This window comes from Thalassophryne amazonica, chromosome 1 (assembly GCF_902500255.1).
Source record: "Thalassophryne amazonica chromosome 1, fThaAma1.1, whole genome shotgun sequence".
NCBI lineage: Eukaryota > Metazoa > Chordata > Actinopteri > Batrachoidiformes > Batrachoididae > Thalassophryne > Thalassophryne amazonica.
Window position 1 is genome coordinate 46889900 of NC_047103.1, and position 23675 is coordinate 46913574.

A 23675-nucleotide genomic window follows, 5' to 3' on the forward strand; every position below is an offset into this window, starting at 1 on the left:
CAGCAATTTTCTGTCATTTACACATCTACAATGAAATTAAGGCAGTTTTGTTTGTTTGTTTTGGTTTTTTAACTTTTGATTTGTACCTTAACAATCCATTTATTTATTTAATTGAATTTTGAAGAATGCTGGAACGTGCAATCTGGTCTCTATATGACCAGAGTAGGAGCTGTATCCGCATTCTCGGCATTACGTCGGACCAGTTCCCGGTGGGTGTTGGTCGCCGCAGGGCTGCACCTTGTCACCATCCTGTTTGTGATGTTCATGGACAGGATTTCAAGGTGCAGTCAGGGACCGACGTGTATCCAGTTTGGTCATCTCAGAGTTGCATCTCTGCTTTTTGCGGATGATGTAGGAAAGAGTCTGGGAAGAGTTTCAGGATTTGGCCAAGGATGCAGAAGTGTGGGATGAGGTGCTTTGTCTGTTGCAGCTGTGACCCGGGCCCTGATAAATGGCAGAAAATAAATAAATGAATGAATGAAAGAATGCTCAGATTATTTGTTTATTTATTGATTGATTTATTTATTAATGGGAATAAGTATGTTTGGACATTTCAAATTTTCAACGGTCTACATTTGTGTTTTAGTCTATATTTAAAGTTCAGACCACATGGGAAAACTGAATCCCCCTGTTTGTTCAGCTCATGTCCACACAGCTCCAGGCATGATAAGGGAGAGAAGGTGTGTATGCATGTGTGTGTGAGAGTGAGAGAGATTCGATACAGGTGCCACATCACGTGATATATCATTCACGTATATATCCTGATACTATATCCTGGTTTGTACCAGGATATAGTAGAAACCAAAGTTATTAAAGTTTCAGGGGGTTTTCCTTAAGTTTATACTTTTGTTGTATTATTGTTGCTATTGTGCATAATAGAACAATACCTCAGTTTTAGAGTTATACCCCCACATAAGCGTGAGTATACTCCTCATTTTAGAGGATGTGGGCTCTGGGTATAAAATCATGTCCGTGTCAGATGGACACTAGTAATAGCACTTGTATATGTTGTGCACCACTTTGCACCAGGTGGAATATATGGCCCAAATACCTACATTTTATCAAAATCCTTTCTGCAGGGTTGTGTGGACTTCTGACCATGTTACTTGTGTTTTAGACCTTGACCACTTTGACTAAAACATAAAGAACAGTTAACGTATCTGATTTTTGTGTAGAAGCTGTGTGTGTGTGTGTGTGTGTGTGTGTGTGTGTGTGTGTGTGTGTGTGTGTGTGTGTGTGTGTGTGTGTGTGTGTGTGTGTGTGTGTGTGTGTGTGTGTGTGTGTGTGTGTGTGTCAACCACACCTGCTTCTAATCCATCATCCATCCAGTATCCACTAGCCATCCAACAGATGGCAGTATTCAATGGTTGGCAAGCAGGCCTGTGAGATATTACAGAAGAAAAATGTTTTTCGAAGGTTGCCCCCAGTTGTTCATGATCACCACAGCATGGCACAGGTTTTTATATGCCAAATGCCATTCATGATGCAACTCAGGTTCTACACAGTGAAACACAACATACCCGGTCTTCCGAAAGAATCTCCCAGCCTAGTACGAAGCACGACCTACACATCTGAGATTTGATGGGATCGGGTTACACGAAGCAAAACAGCTGGATACACAACTTTGGCTGCTCCCGTTAGGGGTTGCCACTCACCATCGCAGATCATCTATTTACAGAAACAAAGTCATGTTTTTTGATTGATCATGTGCATGAACACTGACCACATTTTGTGTGTTTTTAATTTGGTGAGTTACAAAATGACAGTATTTGTTGTTGCGTGGGGTGTTGTGTTTAACTGGAGGGGATGGACTCATTTATGTATCTATCATTCTCTGCATTTACATGCTCATTTTAGTCTTGATCAGCTTACAGAATTGGAGAAACATCTTTTTTTGCATCCAACTTAATCAACCTCAAAGTTTTCTAAGTGAGACGTTGAACATATTTCATAATAATGAATTCAGAGTAAAATGCCGACACCTCTGTTGTGGAAAGCAAAAGCAAAAATTCCCCGATGTGTTGACCTGAGCATAGCATTTGATTAACGATGGATGAACTTGATTTTCTTTACATGTTAGATGGACTAACTGACGCCTGTTGCTTGGTGAAAGGTGTGCTGGGATGCGCTGTCAGCAGACAAGTGTGGACGCTCCACGAGGCGAGAGTGGGGATGAGCGAGCTACAGTGGGCACTCCTCCCAGGTCACCCCACTCCTTACAGACAGACCTGAGGGACGGTACCTCCTCGCCACCATTGGCACCCCCCAATCCTGGCAGTAGTGCACCAGTGTGGACAGAAGAAGTGGGTGTGGACAACCCCGCCTTTGAGGAAAGCACTGAGGAAGACAGTGAGTAATCCAATGGACATGATTTAACTGAGGACATTCAGATTGTGAATAATCAACAGTTGAGAGTGAAGCCAAATCTATTAATAAGACACTACATTATTTTAATCAAGTGTGTTTCTCACAAATGTTGCTTCCTGTGAAGTTCATCCTCTGACTGTGGACCTCTGAGCTCCCACTGCCCTCTCTCAAACCTCTCTCTTTTAAGGTGTGGTGGGTTTGGAGTGCGTGATCCCCAGGGTGAAGCGGCCCCTCAGTAATCCCTGCATCCACCTCCTCCGCTCTGTGAGCTCCAACTCCTCTGGATGGGACTGCCCAGAGTCTCCACCTCTCTCAGCTGAAGAAGGTGTGAAGTCACTACTCCAGTTTGATAACGGGTGCACTTTGAAGTTTTTTTTTTTATTGCATCATTTCCCTAACATCATGTCTGATGTCATGATGGATGAGTTTTTGCAATGGCTAACTGTTCAAAAATACATGCCAACATTGATGAGAGGAATCGATCATATCTGAGGCACATGGAAATTTTGGAAACACTCTCAAGTGTCATCCCTGTAGATGCCTCCTCAGATATGACCGATTTTGCCTTTATTGTCAAAATAAATTTGTTAAATGCTAAGAAGCTTGTGAAATGCAGGTTTAATGTGATCTCTGCTTTTTCATTAGGTTGTGTGAAGTTGCCCTCTCTGCCTGAAGGAGAGATCACTGCCATAGAGGTCCATCGAGCTAACCCATACATTGAGCTAGGCATCAGCATCGTCGGGGGAAATGAGACGCCACTTATTAACATTGTGATCCAGGAAGTGTATCGAGATGGTGTTATTGCACGAGATGGGAGGTTGCTGGCTGGAGATCAGATCCTACAGGTGAGAGGCTTGAACAGTGAACAACTTTCTGCATTTTCATACGATAAAGGAGTATCCCAATGTTCATTTGGTACTTTTCTATATGTGGTGTGTAGTTAATGAGTCATTTTGCGACCATAATATCAATATATTTGGTAGACATTATAGCTTTGCCTGTGTTTTTCTGCCCTGAATGTTCTCTGACTTCTTTCCCTGCCAAGGTGAACAATGTCGACATCAGTAACGTCCCGCACAGTTTTGCTCGCTCCACTCTGGCACGGCCCTGCAACTCACTGCAGTTGACCGTGCTAAGGGAACGCCGATGTGCCTCTCGGGCACCACTGTCCTCATCCTCCTCCACCCCAGCGGTACCGCATGCCCCCTGCTCCACTCCCGAGGGTGCCCCATCCAGTCCTGCCACGCTGAGAATCACCCTGCAAAAACGCGACTCAGCGGAGCAACTCGGCATCAAGCTTGTGCGCAGGACAGACGAATCAGGCGTGTTTGTGTTGGACCTGCTGGAGGGGGGTCTGGCAGCAAAAGATGGCAGGCTGCGCAGCAATGATCGAGTGTTGGCAGTCAACGATCAGGACCTTTGCCATGGCACCCCGGAACAGGCTGCACAGATCATACAGGTGAGAATGCACTTGAGTTCCATCATCACTCTTGCAAACTTTCTGTTGCGCGCTCCTTGAACAGCTAAATTGTCTAATTGTCTGTATACACTGGAATGGCCTCAACAAATGGTAGCCCCACTGAGTCTGGTCTGCTTAAGGTTTCTTCCTTGAATTAAAAAAACAGTAAAAGTTTTTCCTTACCACTGTTGCCAGTGTGCTTGCTCATGGTGTGGCTACATTTTTTACCGTACTCATGTATTGCACTTTGATGTAACCAGTGGTGGGCGCAGATAACCAAAAAATTAACTTTGATAACAGATAATCAGATAACTGAAAAGTTATCTTTGATAAAGATAAAACGAAAAACCATCCAAAAATGTATCGGAAGTTACAGATAACCGATAAATTCCAGTATTGTCTTTGGTACATTTACAACTACTAATAAACTGAATTTGAGTTTTAAAACCACGATCGCTTCTGCTAGCATCAAAAGCGACAACAGACCCAAACAATGAGCCCACACTTCTTTCTTTGAACATCTTGCCCCCTGCTGGAATCTTTTGTGTACTACATGGCTTCCAGCACAAAAGCAAGCTGAGAGCAGCCACAAAGCCCAGCTCTCTACCCAATCACCAGTGTTGCCACAGTTACTTTGAAAAAGTAATCCAATTACTGATTACTGATTACTCCTTGAAAAAGTAACTTAGTTACTTTACTGATTACTCAATTGTAAAAGTAACTAAGTTAGATTACTAGTTACTTTTTTAGTTACTTTCCCCAGCTGCCGACAACAACTCACTTTATAGTCACCCTTTCTTGACTTCAATGAAATAAATACTTGTTTTATAAAAAGTCAAATAAAGACCTCTTTCTTGACCTCATATTTAACTGTTGACAGCACTGTAACAGTAAAACTTGCAATTTCAAACCTACATTGTTTAGAAATGTAACTATTAAATTCTAACTCTCTAAACATTTTACTTGTCGAAATTATTATTATTTTAAGCAATATTAGTAGTTGTAGTAAAAAACGGCTTCAAAACTGGACCTTTAATCTAGGGGTGTTGTGGGGGAGGGGGGCACATCCCTGCCCCACGCCCCCATTCCATCTGGATTCGCCCCTGCTTTGGCGTTTGAGCACAAAGAATGGATAACATTTATTTATGTAGAAAACAGGACCAGATTTACAGGTAAGAAAATTTTATTGCGTTTTCACATCATGTGGTTCTCAAAAAGAGAGTTTAGGTGCATTTGAGTGGAAAATAGTGTTAGTTGTTGACACGTCGCGGAGGATCATCTGTTTTTAACGAGACGATACGGAGCAGCTCAGCTCAGAATTCTAAATAAAGGAGGAAAAAGTATAAAAATGTCTTTGTAAAGCTCAGTGCAGGTGTGCTGATCACCGCGCTTTAAGAGGTGAGGACGAGTCGAGCAGCTGCAAAAAAACCGTGGATGAAAAGCTCACAGCTCGCTTAAAGTGGGCAGTTCAGTCAAACCCGACCTCCTGCCCACAGACCAAGTTTAATGCTGCTGTCGACCCACAATGCAAAAATAATAGTAACGCACAGTGACATGGAGAAGTAACTTTAATCTGATTACTGATTTGGAAAGATTAACGCGTTAGATTACTCGTTACTAAAACAAGTGGTCAGATAAGAGTAACGCGTTACTAAGTCTTGGAAAATAAAGCAGTGCTGACTTATGGTTTTGATTTATAAATAACATTAATACAGATAGAATAACTCCATTAATGTCAATTCTGTCATTTGTACAAAGTTAAAATATAACATATATCGTTTAATGTTGAATAATGTACTAATTCTGTAACACAGACAGATCGCAAAGGATTCTGGGTAAAATGTGCCTCTGCTAAACACTGATTGGTTCAGTCATTCATTATGTAAACCAACATGTTAATATGACGTGTGTCGTGTGTTGGTGTTTACAGATAAATGTGCTTTTGTAAAATATTCCATTTTTTTATTTGTAAAAACAGGCATTTTTACGGAGCCTTGGAAGTGTCATCGCAAAATGTTTTGCATGTGGAGAGAATGTGCGCTCATTTTATTATATTGTGCGCTCATTTTATTATATTGTAAAACATGCACTCAATATTGTCTTGATAAATGTTGGCTTTACATTGGCTTTACCTTTTTCAGATGATTTTTCATTCGTGCGAGAATTTTCAGGTTAATCACGCATCCTGCATCGTGTAGTGTACATGGAGTAACAAGCTGCGTTTAACATCTCACAACCACCTCCTGATTGCCGATCGTATGGTCCAATGAAAATCAAACTTGTTTGATATTATTCTGGTCGGCCGTCGTGATCGTATCCTGCTGCTGAAGAGCTACAAGCATCCAACTGCATGTGCAAACACCGCAGACCTGTCTTGTAATGGTTTTTTTGTTGTTGTTTTGTTTTGTTTTTAAACTTTGATGTCTCCCATCGAGAGTTTTTATAAATTAGGTTTGGAAAAAAAAAGCTTACGTTTTGCTTCTGGAAACACAAGTCCGACGTGTGGTTTTTGAACATACAGTGTGTGTGAGAACATAAATCGGGCGCTCTGAACTTTTACACCGTGCGGTTCTGTGGTACAGTTTGAACTGAAACCGAGTACGGTGATTAAAAATATAATACAGTGTCTGCCCAGCTTCAGGATGAATACTGCCATGAACTGCCATGAACACTACTGCCAGTAGATGGCAGTAGAGACCGTGAAAACGTGCCAAAACCAAATTCCATATAATCTGTGTCTGCTACATTTAAGATGCATGGAATTTAACAAACGCACATACAATAACAGCGTCTATAAACCCAGAGAATATATTCACGAGCGTTTTAGGCACTAGAGTTTAATGCTGTTGTCTGTGGAGCCTGAACAGAGTGTCTGAAATGCATTTGTCCTGTTGTGAACGTATTGAGATTACCCTATCCTACCCATAATGCACTGCTGGGCACAGCATGTGCTCACTAAAACCTTAAAAATTAGTGCATTACTTTAAAACTAAAACATATATCTGATATTTTCACTTTATAAAACTTCAGACGTGACAGTAATTTTAAATAACTTGTTGAAATTAGTTTGGTTAAAATTTGAACCACAAGTTAAAAATGTATGCCTCTGGATGACTTGGGTGATATTGCCAGCATATCAGTATGGCGTTAAAGGAAATTATGATTTTTTTTGTTTGTTTGTTTTTGTGACCAGTTCTCCTTTGCCTGCAGAGGATAGAGCAGTTTCTCCTACAAGCAGCTCTCTTCTGTTTGCAGAGGGTGGAACTATACATCTGTTAGGAAACTTTTAACAGGTAGGTGCTCAACTGATTTTAAACTTTAAAAATGTTTGTCGCTGTTCAGCTTTGTTTACCATGTTATCGGTCTAAACGTTATCGGGCAAAAATTTATCAGAAGATAATTAGTCCGATAATGGTTTTTAAAGTTATCTAAAAAGATAATCTGACAATGAAAACATTATCTTCGATTATTATCTGTTATCGGATTATCGGAACTGTGCCCACCACTGGATGTACCTTATGTTATGATTTGACACTTTACAAATACAGTGCATCCGGAAAGTATTCACAGTATTCACTTCACTTTTTCAACATGTTATGTTACAACTTTATTCCAAAATGGAGTAAATTAATTTTTCCTCAGAATTGTGCTCAAAACACCCCATAATGACAACATGGACAAAGTTTTTTGTTTTTTTTAATGTTTGCAAATGTATTGAAAATAAAAATAAAAAAACTTAAATCACACGTACATAAGTATTCACACTCTTTGCTCAATACTTTGTTGATGCACCTTTGCAGCAGTTACAGCCTCAAGTCAAGTTATTATCCTGCTGAAAGATGAACCGTTGACCCAGTCTGAGGTCAACAGCACTCTGGAGCAGGTTTTCATCCAGGATGTCTCTGTACATTGCTGCATTCATTTTTCCCTCCATCCTGACTAGTCTCCCAGTTCCTGCCGCTGAAAAACATCCCCACAGCATGATGCTGCCACCACCATGCTTCACTGTAGGGATGGTGCCTGGTTTTCTCCAACCATGATGCCTGGTATTCACACAAACAAGTTCAGTCTTTGTCTTATCAGACCAGAGAATTTTGTTTTCAATTCCTTTGACTTCATGCTTGGTTTGTGCTCTGACATGTACTGTCAACTGTGGACCTTACTTGTAGACAGGTGTGTGCCTTTACACATCATGTCCAATCAACTGAATTTACCCCCAGGTGGACTCCAATTAAGCTGTAGAAGTATCTCAAGGATGGTTAGTGGAAACAGGATGCACTTGAGCTCAGTTTTGAGTCTCATGGCAAAGGTTGTGAAAACGTATCTGCACGTGATTTCTCTTATTTTTTTAATAAATTTACAAAAATCTAAAAAAACAAAACAAAAACTTCTTCACATTTTCATTATGGGGTACTGTGTGTAGAATTCTGTGTTTAAAAAAAATGGATCTATTTTGGAATAAGGCTATAACTTAACAAAATGCAGAAAAAGTATACAGCTGGGATTACTGGGATGCACTGTAAATTAAATCTAATCATCTTTATAGGCCAGTGGAGACAGAGTCCACCTGCTGATTGGCCGACCAAGTAAACCAACTCTACCACCACCAAAATCAAGCTCTACCAGAGACCTCTACTGCCTTGATCACTTCCTGCCTAACCACAGCTCCACCCCGAGTCCGGTGCCAATTCATCTCTCTCGCACCAGCACCCACCGAGTGAGGAGCTGTGTGTGCATTGTTTGTGCCTGGGTGTGTGTGTGTGTGTGTATGTTTGTGCACAAATGTCAGAAGACAAGACCATTTAATTTAGGGAGCACATTTCATCACTAAATCAGTAAAATGTGGTGTACTTTTCATCCAAAAAAGAAGAACATCGCAAACTGCTAAAAAATAAAACAAACAAACAAACAAAAAAGCAATAAATGCAAGCATGCTACCATCCAGACAGGGATGCACAGTGCCCTCCAAATGTATTGGAACACCTTGGTATTTCACACATTTTAATTTTTTATGCCTTTTCAAATAGGGGAAAAAAATTCTAAAATTATCTTCCTTAAACTCTAATTGAAAGCAGATCTCTACAACTTGATTTAAATTAATTAAAAACATAAAAGCCAAGGTGATGGGTTGCATGTTTTGCATTTTATGTCACCAGTTATACAGTTTTCATGATGAAGGGGTATAGAGGAGGATTTTCTTCAAAAGAAGACCTGAAAGTTCAGCTACAATTTGCCAGCAGGTACACCTGAGATGCAAGCCTAGATTTGATGTTTTGGTAAAAGAAAATCCTCCTCTACACCACTTCATCATGAAGCTGTATAACTGGTGATACAAAATGCAAAATGTGCACTGTGCACAGTTTCTCCAGTCACAGCCAGAGAAGCCTGTAACTTCTTCTGGGTTGTCTGGGTGTTTTGGTGGCTTTCTTCACTCTTCTCCTTCTTGCACAGTCACTCAGTTTTTGAGAACTGTCTACTCCACACAGATTTACCATAGAGTGTCATACTGTTTGTATTTCTTCATAATTGATGTAAATAAAGTCCAAGACATTTTCAGTGACTTGGAAAAGTTTATGTATCCATCCCCTGAGTTGTCTGAAGAAAACTGGCAATAAACCTGATTATTTGCAGGTATTATACCAAAGCGTTCCTTTACTTATGCAATCCATCTTCTTGCCTTTTAAAATTTTAATCAATTTATATCAAGTTTTAGAGATTTGCTTTAAGTTTAAGGAAGATAAATTTAGAAATTTTTATTTTTGTATTTGAAATGGCATAAACATATTGAAATACCAAGTGTTCCAATTCTTTTGCAGGGCACTGTAAAATCAAAGCCCTCCCACACTAACAGCACGTAAACCACAAAGTTAAGATACGTCAGACATATGCATGTATGTCTCACTTGCGTACAGCTAAGGTTAGCTTGTGTAATTAATTAGCAGTCAGTTTTCACAGGGGTCTGGACTTTAAATATGGTTTGAAAAGAAAATTAAGTCTATGTCTGTGCTCACAACAGAGAGCACGGCAGCAAATTTACCATTAGATGCTTGTGGTTGTCACAGCGGATCTCAGAATGAACAGTTCTTAACTTACTTTAAAAAGTGATGTAGGGGATGGATCTTTGTATAGACTTGCAGATGATGTAATTCCATTCCTTTAGGCATTTGCACATGAAGTCCATCTCAGTGTTTGGCGCACACAGCTGCATGCTGGTCAGTGTACAACTTTCATGCACAGCAGTGGATGCTACTTGATGCTACATCTCCAGAACAATGTGCTCTATAATGGCTGATTTTGTGCAGACACAAAACCTCTCACTTTTGCATTCCTCTGAATAACAATACACCAGATTCCAGCACATCCCGGCTTTTAAAAGTAATGATGGATGACAATCTGATTGGTTGGATTCATGTTGTGTCTGCAACACACTCATAACTCACAAAGAAGTTAAATCCAACCCCTTTGCACTCACGTTTTGCTCACTATTGACAGCGAAATGAACTTGGGCAGGTCCACCTCTCCCACACCTACAACGTGATTAAGATAAAGGCCTGAATTCAAGGCTGTTTAACTGGAATTGCATATCTTTGATGTGTGTCCAGAGGTTGAACCTGTTATTAAGTCCTGTGTGTGATTTCTCCCAGGACCTCTCACTGTGTGTCACCTGTAAGGAGAAACACATCACTGTCAAAAAGGAGCCCCACGAATCTCTGGGCATGACTGTCGCAGGGGGGCGGGGAAGCAAGAGTGGAGAGCTGCCCATTTTTGTGACCAGCGTCCAACCGCATGGCTGCTTATCGAGGGATGGGCGAATCAAACGAGGTGATCGGCATGACATTGAAACAGTTTGCCACAGACGAAAGGTTATGTCACTTGGCAGTAACAGTCTCTCCTCCCTCCCTCAGGTGACATCCTGCTGAGCATCAACGGACAGGACCTGACGTACCTGAGCCACAGCGAGGCAGTGGGAACCCTGAAGGTCAGCGCGGCGTCGCCCTCAGTCCAGCTGCGGGTGCTGGAGGTTAGCATGGTGGAGGAGCATGACCATGACGAGCTGTTGCCTCACACTCACGACAGCGACTTTGATGCTAACTGGTCCCCCTCGTGGGTCATGTGGTTGGGTCTGCCCAGGTACGAAAGGACAGGATATGAGTCTTCAAATGTAGTGCAGGTTTTCAGCGTGGGGTGTAATTTACAGTATTTATCGTGACACAATCGGTGCTTTTCTTTGCTTGTTTTTGTTTCATGTAGTTCAACTCACACTGCCAAAAAAAGAAAAATGGAGAAAATGTAAATGTAAGGCCACCAGCTTGCACATTTTTATCACGTTGAGACCAGGAGCATTTTGGAGTTCATCATCTTCTTCAAGGATAATAATATAGGCCATTGTGTTTCTCAAAAACCTAAATTAAGGTTTCAGTGTGAGGCAATTTAAAACTTGAGCAGCTGAAGGGATAGAAGGCATGCGAGCACCAGCTGCTCCAGCTTTAAAGCGACACAGCCCTTTGTTTCACTCCCACAGATGCTGTGGTCGTGTCACACATATCACAGACTGGCTCATTGCAGCGTGTCTTAACAGAGCAATCTGAAGTTTAGATTTGGAATTCCGCTTCTGTCCTTCTACACAGACATAAAACCGTGGAACCTTCAAAATAACCTCCAACCATATTTGTCAATAAAATGTAGATTAAAAAATTTCGAATTTAATAAATGTGATTTTTAAGCACATCAGAATTGAATTGGTCAGACCTAAAATATCACTTTTATTAAACATTCTGAACATGTTAGAAAATTTGTACATCTGGTTGCCTTACTTTTTAGGTTTTCTCAGCTTTAGGTTGAATGCACGGTTGAAGGTGAACGCACTGTGTACCTCAGATTATGTCACGCACGTAGCGAGAAGGTGGAAAAGCTGCAAACTTAGCTTATGGATCTTACAACCTGCAGAGGATAAATGTGTTCAAAAAGCACCTTTGGAAATAACTATTATGATGTGGGTTTCTAGATGTTTGAAAACTGAATAGTATTACACACAGAAGTACAACTTGAATCTTAACAGTCAAATGCTGTACTTGCTGAGAGTTTGATTATTTCCAGAATCCTAATTTTCCTCAGCATTTCCGTCCTTCACTGGTCTTTTCTTGCAGCTACCTGCACAGCAGCCATGAGATTGTTCTGCGGAGGAGCCACCCCGGCAGTTGGGGTTTCAGCATCGTCGGGGGTTACGAGGAAAGCCATGGTAACCAGGCCTTCTTTATCAAGACCATTGTCCTGGGAACACCTGCGTACTATGACGGGCGCCTCAAGTGAGTGATTGGTCATGTTTTGCATGGATATCTTTGGCCCGTGTTACCGTGTTATCAGTGATATCATAGTGAATTAGAATGCTGATAAACTCTGACCTCCGTTTGGTGACTGATAAGAGATGTGTGGTGCCAGGACACACCTGCAAAGTGCAGTGAAACAAAACATTACTCGTGTATATATTGTCAATAATTTCCTAAAGACCTCATGAGAAGCTTGGGGGGGAGGTGGCACAGTGATAAAGGATAAGTTCACTTTTTTTTTCACCCTCTCATGTTGTCAGTAATTGAACTTCTGAGTCCTTGGCTCACCTTTGATGATTGTCGTATGAGAAAAAGCACATTTTCAAAAAATTGCTGAAAAGGAAAGACTTGGTATCAATCAGGCATTTTCAGTAGCGCTCTAAAGGAACTCCAACCATGTTTTTTTCTGAACTCTAAATTTTGATAGTCCTTATTTTCAAAGTCAGCTTTGCCAATTCTGCCATATGCACAGGACATAAATAGCATCGAAAAGCCATTTCTCTCAGACCCTCTGTGTGTGTGTGTGTGTATATATATATATATATATATATATATATATATATATATATATATATATATACACTCAACAAAAATATAAACGCAACACTTTTGGTTTTGCTCCCATTTTGTATGAGATGATATCACCATTTCCCTCAAATATTGTTCACAAACCAGTCTAAATCTGTGATAGTGAGCACTTCTCCTTTGCTGAGATAATCCATCCCACCTCACAGGTGTGCCATATCAAGATGCTGATTAGAAACCATGATTAGTGCACAGGTGTGCCTTAGACTGCCCACAATAAAAGGCCACTCTGAAAGGTGCAGTTTTATCACACAGCACAATGTCACAGATGTCGCAAGATTTGAGGGAGCGTGCAATTGGCATGCTGACAGCAGGAATGTCAACCAGAGCTGTTGCTCGTGTATTGAATGTTCATTTCTCTACCATAAGCCGTCTCCAAAGGCGTTTCAGAGAATTTGGCAGTACATCCAACCAGCCTCACAACCGCAGACCACGTGTAACCACACCAGCACAGGACCTCCACATCCAGCATGTTCACCTCCAAGATCGTCTGAGACCAGCCACTCGGACAGCTGCTGAAACAATCGGTTTGCATAACCAAAGAATTTCTGCACAAACTGTCAGAAACCGTCTCAGGGAAGCTCATCTGCATGCTCGTCGTCCTCATCGGGGTCTCGACCTGACTCCAGTTCGTCGTCGTAACCGACTTGAGTGGGCAAATGCTCACATTTGCTGGCGTTTGGCACGTTGGAGAGGTGTTCTCTTCACGGATGAATCCCGGTTCACACCGTCCAGGGCAGATGGCAGACAGCGTGTGTGGCCTCGTGTGGGTGAGCGGTTTTCTGATGTCAATGTTGTGGATCGAGTGGCCCATGGTGGCGGTGGGGTTATGGTATGGGCAGGCGTCTGTTATGGACGAAGAACACAGGTGCATTTTATTGATGGCATTTTGAATGCACAGAGAAACCGTGACGAGATCCTGAGGCCCATTGTTGTGCCATACATCCAAGAACATCACCTCATGTTGCAGCAGGATAATGCACGGCCCCATGTTGCAAGGATCTGTACACAATTCTTGGAAGCTGAAAATGTCCCAGTTCTTGCATGGCCGGCATACTCACCGGACATGTCACCCATTGAGCATGTTTGGGATGCTCTGGACCGGCGTATACGACAGCGTGTACCAGTTCCTGCCAATATCCAGCAACTTCGCACAGCCATTGAAGAGGAGTGGACCAACATTCCACAGGCCACAATTGACAACCTGATCAACTCTATGCGAAGGAGATGTGTTGCACTGCATGAGGCAAATGGTGGTCACACCAGATACTGACTGGTAAGCCCCCCCCCAGTAAAACAAAACTGCACCTTTCAGAGTGGCCTTTTATTGTGGACAGTCTAAGGCACACCTGTGCACTAATCATGGTGTCTAATCAGCATCTTGGTATGGCACACCTGTGAGGTGGGATGGATTATCTCAGCAAAGGAGAAGTGCTCACTATCACAGATTTAGACTGGTTTGTGAACAATTTGAGGGGAATGGTGATATTGTGTATGTGGAAAACGTTTTAGATCCTTGAGTTCATCTCATACAAAATGGGAGCAAAACCAAGTGTTGCGTTTATATTCTTGTTGAGTGTATATATCCAATCAAGGGTCATGGGGTTTGTATACAATAATGTTATAAAGAAAAACATTAAAACACAAATAAAAACTGCAGGAAAAGAAGGCAGTGGTTGAAATGTGAAAATAAATATAGTACAGTTAAAAATTTGTACCAACTATACAGTGACTAACCATTGATAACTTGATTATAGCCCACAATGCGTAATGTAATGACAATAAATCTCATCCATCCATCCATCATCTATCCAATGTGATTTCTTTTTTGAGAGGGGGGGGGCAGTTACTGAGCGCTAAACAAATCCTTCGATATACACTCAACAAAAATATAAACGCAACACTTTTGGTTTTGCTCCCATTTTGTATGAGATGAACTCAAAGATCTAAAACTTTTTCCACATACACAATATCACCATTTCCCTCAAATATTGTTCACAAACCAGTCTAAATCTGTGGTAGTGAGCACTTCTCCTTTGCTGAGATAATCCATCCCACCTCACAGGTGTGCCATACCAAGATGCTGATTAGACACCATGATTAGTGCACAGGTGTGCCTTAGACTGCCACAATAAAAGGCCACTCTGAAAGGTGCAGTTTTATCACACAGCACAATGCCACAGATGTCGCAAGATTTGAGGGAGTGTGCAGTTGGCATGCTGACAGCAGGAATGTCAACCAGAGCTGTTGCTCATGTATTGAATGTTCATTTCTCTACCATAAGCCGTCTCCAAAGGCATTCAGAGAATTTGGCAGTACATCCAACCAGCCTCACAACTGCAGACCACGTGTAACCACACCAGCCCAGGACCTCCACATCCAGCATGTTCACCTCCAAGATCATCTGAGACCAGCCACTCGGACAGCTGCTGAAACAATCGGTTTGCATAACCAAAGAATTTCTGCACAAACTGTCAGAAACCATCTCAGGGAAGCTCATCTGCATGCTCGTCGTCCTCATCGGGGTCTCGACCTGACTCCAGTTCATCGTCGTAACCGAATTGAGTGGGAAAATGCTCACATTTGCTGGCGTTTGGCATGTTGGAGAGGTGTTCTCTTCACGGATGAATCCTGGTTCACACTGTCCAGGGCAGATGGCAGACAGCGTGTGTGGCGTCGTGTGGGTGAGCGGTTTTCTGATGTTAATGTTGTGGATCGAGTGGCCCATGGTGGCGGTGGGGTTATGGTATGGGCAGGCGTCTGTTATGGACGAAGAACACAGGTGCATTTTATTGATGGCATTTTGAATGCACAGAGATACCGTGACGAGATCCTGAGGACCATTGTTGTGCCATACATCCAAGAACTGTTGTGTGGGCCGCAGAAGAGGAGGTACTGCTGGCCCACCACCAGAGGGCGCCCTGCCTGAAGTGCGGGCTTCAGGCACGAGAGGGCGCTGCCGCCACGGACACAGCCGGGAGTGACAGCTGTTACTCATTACTTCCTGACAGCTGTCACTCATTCTTCATCACCTCACTCCATAAAACCCAGACGTCATCTCCACCTCATCGCCGAGATATCGTACTTCATTGAAGGTAATATCTTCAGCCGTTTTGTGTTACAATATATCTGTATATTGTGAGTGTTTGCAGGAGTACCGGTTCCTCTTTCTGTGGAAGCTGAGTGAGTGCAGGACGGCACTCTTTTCCCCTGAGGAATCACTGCGGTACTCGTCACATATTGAGTGAGAGGTGGAGGTGGCATTCCCACCGTTGTTGTTACTGGGTGTACACACACCCACACTTGACTGTCTTTGTTCTCGCCAGCAGTACCAGATCCGACAGTCGGAGACGGTGATCACCTGGGAATTCGGGACTTGGCGGCTCCAGTATTCACCAGGTTCGGTGGTGGCAGAAATCATGTGGTTCCGGCCCTTCTCAGGACAGACGTCTTCTATCCTCGAGCCTGCCCACACGTCACCTTTGTAATTTGACTGTAATCATATTCTGAGATTGTCTGTATATTCGTTGTGCACATTTCACAACATTAAATTGTTACTTTTTGGCTCATATATTGACCGTTCATTTGCGCCCCCTGTTGTGGGTCCGTGTCACTACACTTTCACAACAGGATATCTTGGCCAGCGTCATGGACTCCGAGGGGCGTCACCCGGCTGTTGAACGACCAATGGGAGAGCAGGGAGCGCAGGCGTCTGCAGGAGGCGTGATTGGTGAGCTGCAGCACATTCTCACTGCCTTTACGGCTCGGTTGGATCAAATGACTGAGCAAAACATCCTCCTGAACCGCAGGGTGGAGGCTCTCTCCGCACAGATGGCGGCGAGCGCTCAGGGCGCTGCTGCAGCTCGTCCTCCTGTCGACCCTGTGCAGGATATGAACGTTCCAGTGGTGGTTCAACAACCCCTCCCACCATCCCCTGAAGCATACATAAGCCCTCCTGAGCCGTACGGAGGTTGTGTGGAGACGTGCGCGGACTTTCTTATGCAGTGTTCGCTCGTCTTCGCACAACGTCCCGTCATGTACGCGTCAGATGCTAGTAAAATAGCTTATGTGATTGCTCTGCTTCGGGGTAAAGTACGCGCCTGGGCTACGGCGCTCTGGGAACAGAACTCACGGTTGTTATCAGCATACACTGGGTTTGTGGGGGAGTTCAGAACAGTGTTTGCTCACCCTAACAGAGGAGAGACCGCTTCAACTGTGCTGCTGTCAATGAGACAGGGACGCGAGAGCGCAGCCGCTTATGCAGTCAACTTCCGCATCGCGGCTGCGAGGTCCGGCTGGAATAACGTTGCGCTCCGCGCCGCCTTCATAAACGGACTGTCGTTGGTTCTGAAGGAGCAGCTGGTAGCTAAGGAGGAACCGCGGGATTTAGATGGGCTTATCGATCTCGTTATACGGTTAGACAATCGGTTGGAGGAACGCCGTCGGGAGCGAGGCGAAGGACGTGACCGGATACGCGCCGCCTCTCTCCCTTCCGGGTTCGAAAAGGGGCCGCCCTCCCCACGCTCCACAGCCGCAGCGCTTTGTGGGGCAACAGCTCCCCCTGCTGACGTTGTTAGGGAAACGCACAGGGCCAAAATGAGGAGGTTGATCCGTGGAGAGTGTTTTCTCTGCAGCTCAACTGAGCACACACAGAGAAACTGCCCCAAACGGCCAAAACGACAACACTCGCCCTTAGAGACTGGGCTAAGGGGGGATCAAAACATTCAAGTGAGACACACACAGATTGCCACACGACTCCCAGTCACAATCCTGAGCGGGGATTTAACCCTTCAAGCCCCAGCACTGGTGGACACGGGGTCAGAAGGGAATCTGCTAGACAGCAGATGGGCAAGGGGAGGTAGGGCTCCCTCTGGTGGTGCTTCCTTCGCCATTGCAGGTGCGGGCACTAGATGGCACCCTCCTCCCTTTACTCACACACAAGACACAACCAGTAACTCTGGTGGTGTCTGGAAACCATCGGGAGGAGATTGAGTTTTTTGTAACTCCTTCTACCTCCCGCGTGATTTTGGGCATCCCATGGATGTTGAAGCACAATCCCCGGATTGATTGGCCGTCTGGGGTGGTGGTTCAGTGGAGCGAAACCTGCCATCGGGTGTGTTTAGGATCTCGGTTCCTCCCGGTTACAGGCTAAGGAGGAGGTCAAAGTCCCTCCCAATCTGACGGCAGTGCCGGTTGAGTACCACGATCTTGCTGACGTCTTCAGCAAGGATCTGGCACTCACCCTTCCCCGCACCGTCCGTACGATTGTGCCATTGATTTGGTTCCAGGCGCTGAGTTCCCGTCCAGCAGGCTGTACAACCTCTCACGACCTGAGCGCGAATCAATGGAGACCTACATCCGGGACTCATTAGCTGCCGGGCTGATCCGGAACCCCACCTCCCCGATGGGGGCAGGTTTCTTCTTTGTGGGCAAGAAAGATGGCGGACTCCGTCCATGCATTGATTACAGGGGGCTGAATGAGATTACGGTTCGCAATCGATACCCGTTGTCATTGTTGGATTCCGTGTTCACCCCCCTGCATGGAGCCAAAATCTTTACTAAGCTGGATCTTAGAAATGCGTATCACCTGGTTCGGATCCGGAAGGGAGACGAATGGAAGACGGCATTTAACACCCCGTTAGGTCACATTGAGTACCTGGTCATGCCGTTCGGCCTCACCAACGCCCCCGCGACGTTCCAAGCCTTGGTTAACGACGTCTTGCGGGACTTCCTGCACCGATTCGTCTTCGTATATCTGGACGATATTCTCATCTTTTCTCCGGATGCCTTGTCCCGGGTACACGAAGAGGAGGTCAAAACTGCACTGTCGGATCCACCGGAGCCCATCCTGCCTGAGTCCACTATCGTGGCCACCCTCACCTGGGACGTGGAGAAGACCGTCCGGGAGGCCCTGGCACGGAGCCCGGACCCAGGAACAGGTCTGAAGAACCGTTTATACGTCCCACCAGAGGCCAGAGCTGCAGTCTTGGACTTCTGTCACGGTTCCAAGCTCTCCTGTCATCCAGGGGTGCGAAGGACCGTGGCAGTTGTCCGGCAGCGCTTCTGGTGGGCGTCTATGGAGGCCGACGTCCGGGAGTATATCCAGGCCTGAACCACCTGTGCCAGGGGCAAGGCAGACCATAAAAGGTCCCAAGGACTTCTCCAGCCATTAGCGGTGCCTCATCGCCCCTGGTCGCACATCGGCCTGGATTTCGTCACGGGCCTCCCGCCGTCCCAGGGCAACACCACCATCTTCACGATAGTGGACCGATTCTCCAAGGCGGCCCACTTCGTGGCCCTCCCGAAGCTCCCAACAGCCCAGGAGACAGCAGACCTCCTGGTCCACCACGTCGTCCGTCTGCATGGGATACCCACCAACATCGTCTCTGACCGTGGTCCCCAGTTCTCCTCACACGTCTGGAGGAGCTTCTGCAGGGAACTGGGGGCCACCGTGAGCCTCTCTGCGGGTACCATCCACAGACGAACGGACAGGCAGAGCGGGCCAACCAGGAACTGGAACAGACCCTCCGCTGCGTAACATCCGCGCACCCGACGGCCTGGAGTAACCATCTGGCCTGGATCGAGTATGCGCATAACAGCCAGGTGTCTTCTGCCACCGGCCTCTCCCCATTTGAGGTGTGTTTGGGGTACCAGCCCCCATTATTTCCCGTGGTGGAGGGAGAGGTCGGTGTGCCCTCGGTCCGGGCCCATCTTCGGAGGTGCCGTCGGGTGTGGCGCACCACCCGTTCTGCCTTGTTGAAAGCCCGGACGAGGGCCAAGACCCATGCAGACCGCCGGCGGTCCCCGGCCCCTGCATACCAGCCCGGGCAGGAGGTGTGGTTGTCAACGAAGGACATCCCCCTGCAAGTACAGTCTCCAAAATTGATGGACAGGTTCATCGACCCCTTCCGTATCCTCAAAGTCCTCAGCCCTGCCGCGGTGAAGCTCCAACTCCCAGCTTCACTGCGGACCCACCCGGTCTTCCATGTTTCCAGGATCAAACCTCACCACACCTCACCCCTCTGTGCTCCCGGTCCGGCGCCGCCTCCTGCCCGGATCATTGACGGGGAGCCGGCTTGGACAGTGCGCCGGCTCCTGGACGTCCGTCGAATGGGCCGGGGGTTCCAATATCTGGTGGACTGGGAAGGGTATGGACCCAAAGAACGCTCCTGGGTGAAGAGGAGCTTCATCCTGGATCCGGCCCTCCTGGCCGACTTCTACCGCCGACACCCCGACAAACCTGGTCGGGCGCCAGGAGGCGCTCGTTGATGGGGGGGTCCTGTTGTGTGGGCCGCCAGAAGAGGAGGTACTGCTGGCCCACCACCAGAGGGCGCCCTGCCTGAAGTGCGGGCTTCAGGCACGAGAAGGCGCTGCCGCCACGGACACAGCCGGGAGTGACAGCTGTTACTCATTACTTCCTGACAGCTGTCACTCATTCTTCATCACCTCACTCCATAAAACCCAGACGTCATCTCCACCTCATCATTCATTGAAGGTAATATCTTCAGCCGTTTTGTGTTACAATATATCTGTATATTGTGAGTGTTTGCAGGAGTACCGGTTCCTGTTTCTGTGGAAGCTGAGTGAGTGCAGGACGGTACTCTTTTCCCCTGAGGAATCACTGCGGTACTCGTCACATATTGAGTGAGAAGTGGAGGTGGCATTCCCACCGTTGTTGTTACTGGGTGTACACACACCCACACTTGACTGTCTTTGTTCTCGCCAGCAGTACCAGATCCGACAGTCGGAGACGGTGATCACCTGGGAATTCGGGACTTGGCGGCTCCAGTATTCACCAGGTTCGGTGGTGGCAGAAATCGTGTGGTTCCGGCCCTTCTCAGGACAGACGTCTTCTATCCTCGAGCCTGCCCACACGTCACCTTTGTAATTTGACTGTAATCATATTCTGAGATTGTCTGTATATTCGTTGTGCACATTTCACAACATTAAATTGTTACTTTTTGGCTCATCTATTGACCGTTCATTTGCGCCCCCTGTTGTGGGTCCGTGTCACTACACTTTCACAACAAGAACATCACCTCATGTTGCAGCAGGATAATGCACGGCCCCATGTTGCAAGGATCTGTACACAATTCTTGGAAGCTGAAAATGTCCCAGTTCTTGCATGGCCGGCATACTCACCGGACATGTCACCCATTGAGCATGTTTGGGATGCTCTGGACCGGCGCATGACAGCGTGTACCAGTTCCTGCCAATATCCAGCAACTTCGCACAGCCATTGAAGAGGAGTGGACCACACAGGCCACAATTGACAACCTGATCAACTCTATGCGAAGGAGATGTGTTGCACTGCATGAGGCAAATGGTGGTCACACCAGATACTGACTGGTATTCCCCCCCCAATAAAACAAAACTGCACCTTTCAGAGTGGCCTTTTATTGTGGACAGTCTAAGGTACACCTGTGCACTAATCATGGTGTCTAATCAGCATCTTGGTATGGCACACCTGTGAGGTGGGATGGATTATCTCAGCAAAGGAGAAGTGCTCACTATCACAGATTTAGACTGGTTTGTGAACAATATTTGAGGGAAATGGTGATATTGTGTATGTGGAAAACGTTTTAGATCTTTGAGTTCATCTCATACAAAATGGGAGCAAAACCAAAAGTGTTGCGTTTATATTTTTGTTGAGTGTATTACAAAAATGCACCATGCTGGTTGTATTTCTCCAGATATTTAGCAGTACTAATGTGCAGCTGATTTTTTAAAAAGAAATTATTATTAGGTTTTTAATGTTATTTTGTTGATAATTTGTAAATGTAGTGGATTATTCAAGTGACTGCTAGACTGTCATACATAGATATACGAGGTCTGTTAGAAAAGTATCCAACCTTTTTATTTTTTGCAAAAACCTGATGGATTTGAATCACGTGTGCTTGCATGAGCCAACCCTGAACCTTTGTGCGCATGCATGAATTTTTTCACGTCTGTCGATTGCGTCATTTGCTGGTAAGCAGCCTTTGTGTGAGGACATGTGTAGTCTCTTGGCAGATTTTCATTGCAAGGAAAATGGCGGAACGACTGGAGCAGCGCCGCATCAAATTTTGCCAGAAACTGGGCGACAGCCAGTTGGAAACCATTCTATGGGCATCACACAGATTAAGGAGCGGTACAACCGGTTTAAAGACGTCCGCACAACGGTGGAGAGCGAGCCACGCTCTGGGCGGCCATCAACATGCTGAAATGACCAGATCATTCCAAAGTGAACGCTGTTGTGATGCGGGACCGTCGTGTGACTGTCCGAGAAATTGTGGAAGAGGTGGACATCAGCACTTTTTTGGCACATTCCACTGTGACAGAAGATTTGGCCATGAAAAGAGTTGCAGCGAAATTCATGCCGAAGCTGACGGCGGAGCAAAAGCACCTCCGTGTTGAAGTCTCACAGGACATGCTGTGACATGCCCATCTCTTCTCTCTCGGATAGTCACATGACTGAAAAGTCACCGAAAGCCGTCTGAATCATCCGAATGGTTTCCACCTGGCTGTCGCCCAGTTTCTGGAAAAATTTGATGCGGCGCTGCTCCAGTCGTTCCGTCTTTTTCCTTGCAATGAAAATCTGCCAAGCGCACAACACATGTCCTCACACAAAGGCTGCTTGTCAGCAAATGATCAAATCAAATCAATTTTATTTATATAGCGCCAAATCACAACAAACAGTCGCCATATAACAGGGGCAATATAAAGCGCCCCAAGGCGCTTTATATTGTAAGGCAAAACCCATACAATAATTACAGAAAAACCCCAACGGTCAAAACGGCCCCTATGAGCAAGCACTTGGCAACAGTGGGAAGGAAAACTCCCTTTTGACAGGAAGAAACCTCCAGCAGAACCAGGCTCATGGAGGGGCAGTCTTCTGCTGGGACTGGTTGGGGCTGAGGGGAGAGAATCAGGAAAAAGACATGCTGTGGAAGAGAGCAGAGATCAATCACCAATGATTAAAAGCAGAGTGGTGCATACAGAGCAAAAAGAGGTGAATAAAAAGAAACACTGGGTGCATCATGGGAACCCCCCAGCAGTCTACGTCTATAGCAGCATAACTAAGGGATGGTTCAGGGTCACCTGATCCAACCCTAACTATAAGCTTTAGCAAAAAGGAAAGTTTTAAGCTTAACCTTAAAAGTAGAGAGGGTGTCTGTCTCCCTAATCCGAATTGGGAGCTGGTTCAACAGGAGAGGAGCCTGAAAGCTGAAGGCTGTGCCTCCCATTCTACTCTTACAAACCCTAGGAACTACAAGTAAGCCTGCAGTCTGAGAGCGAAGCACTCTATTGGGGTGATATGGTACTATGAGGTCCCTAAGATAAGATGGGACCTGATTATTCAAAACCTTATAAGTAAGAAGAAGAATTTTAAATTCTATTCTAGAATTAACAGGGAGCCAATGAAGAGAAGCCAATATGGGTGAAATATGCTCTCTCCTTCTAGTCCCTGTCAGTACTCTAGCATACTCAGCATTTTGAATTAACTGAAGGCTTTTCAGGGAACCTTTAGGACAACCTGATAATAATGAATTACAATAGTCCAGCCTAGAAGAAATAAATGCATGAATTAGCTTTTCAGCATCACTCTGAGACAAGACCTTTCTAATTTTAGAGATATTACGCAAATGCAAAAAAGCAGTCCTACATATTTGCTTAATATGCGCATTGAAGGACATATCCTGATCACAAATGACTCCAAGATTTCTCACAGTATTACTGGAGGTCAGGGTAATGCCATCCAGAGTAAGGATCTGGTTAGACACCATGTTTCTAAGATTTATGGGGCCAAGTACAATAACTTCAGTTTTATCAGAATTTAAAAGCAGGAAATTAGAGGTCATCCATGTCTTTATGTCTGAAAGACATTCCTGCAGTTTAACTAATTGGTGTGTGTCCTCTGGCTTCATGGATAGATAAAGCTGGGTATCATCTGCGTA

The 23675-nt window shown here is 45.2% G+C and overlaps 1 protein-coding gene across 2 annotated transcripts in view; it reads left to right on the forward strand.

The window, feature by feature from the left end:
• lnx2a (ligand of numb-protein X 2a) overlaps positions 1 to 23675 on the forward strand; it is a 66592-nt gene that overhangs the window by 33526 nt on the left and 9391 nt on the right. Inside the window, exons 3-10 of one of the 2 annotated variants that reach the window (XM_034169125.1) lie at positions 2114 to 2349; positions 2555 to 2692; positions 3013 to 3212; positions 3413 to 3826; positions 8373 to 8543; positions 10471 to 10648; positions 10732 to 10957; positions 11974 to 12132. In XM_034169125.1, coding sequence (XP_034025016.1) covers positions 2114 to 2349; positions 2555 to 2692; positions 3013 to 3212; positions 3413 to 3826; positions 8373 to 8543; positions 10471 to 10648; positions 10732 to 10957; positions 11974 to 12132 — 1722 coding nt within the window. Of the gene's footprint in view, positions 1 to 2080; positions 2350 to 2554; positions 2693 to 3012; positions 3213 to 3412; positions 3827 to 8372; positions 8544 to 10470; positions 10649 to 10731; positions 10958 to 11973; positions 12133 to 23675 lie in introns of both variants that reach the window. The other variant, XM_034169131.1, reaches the window with a different exon arrangement.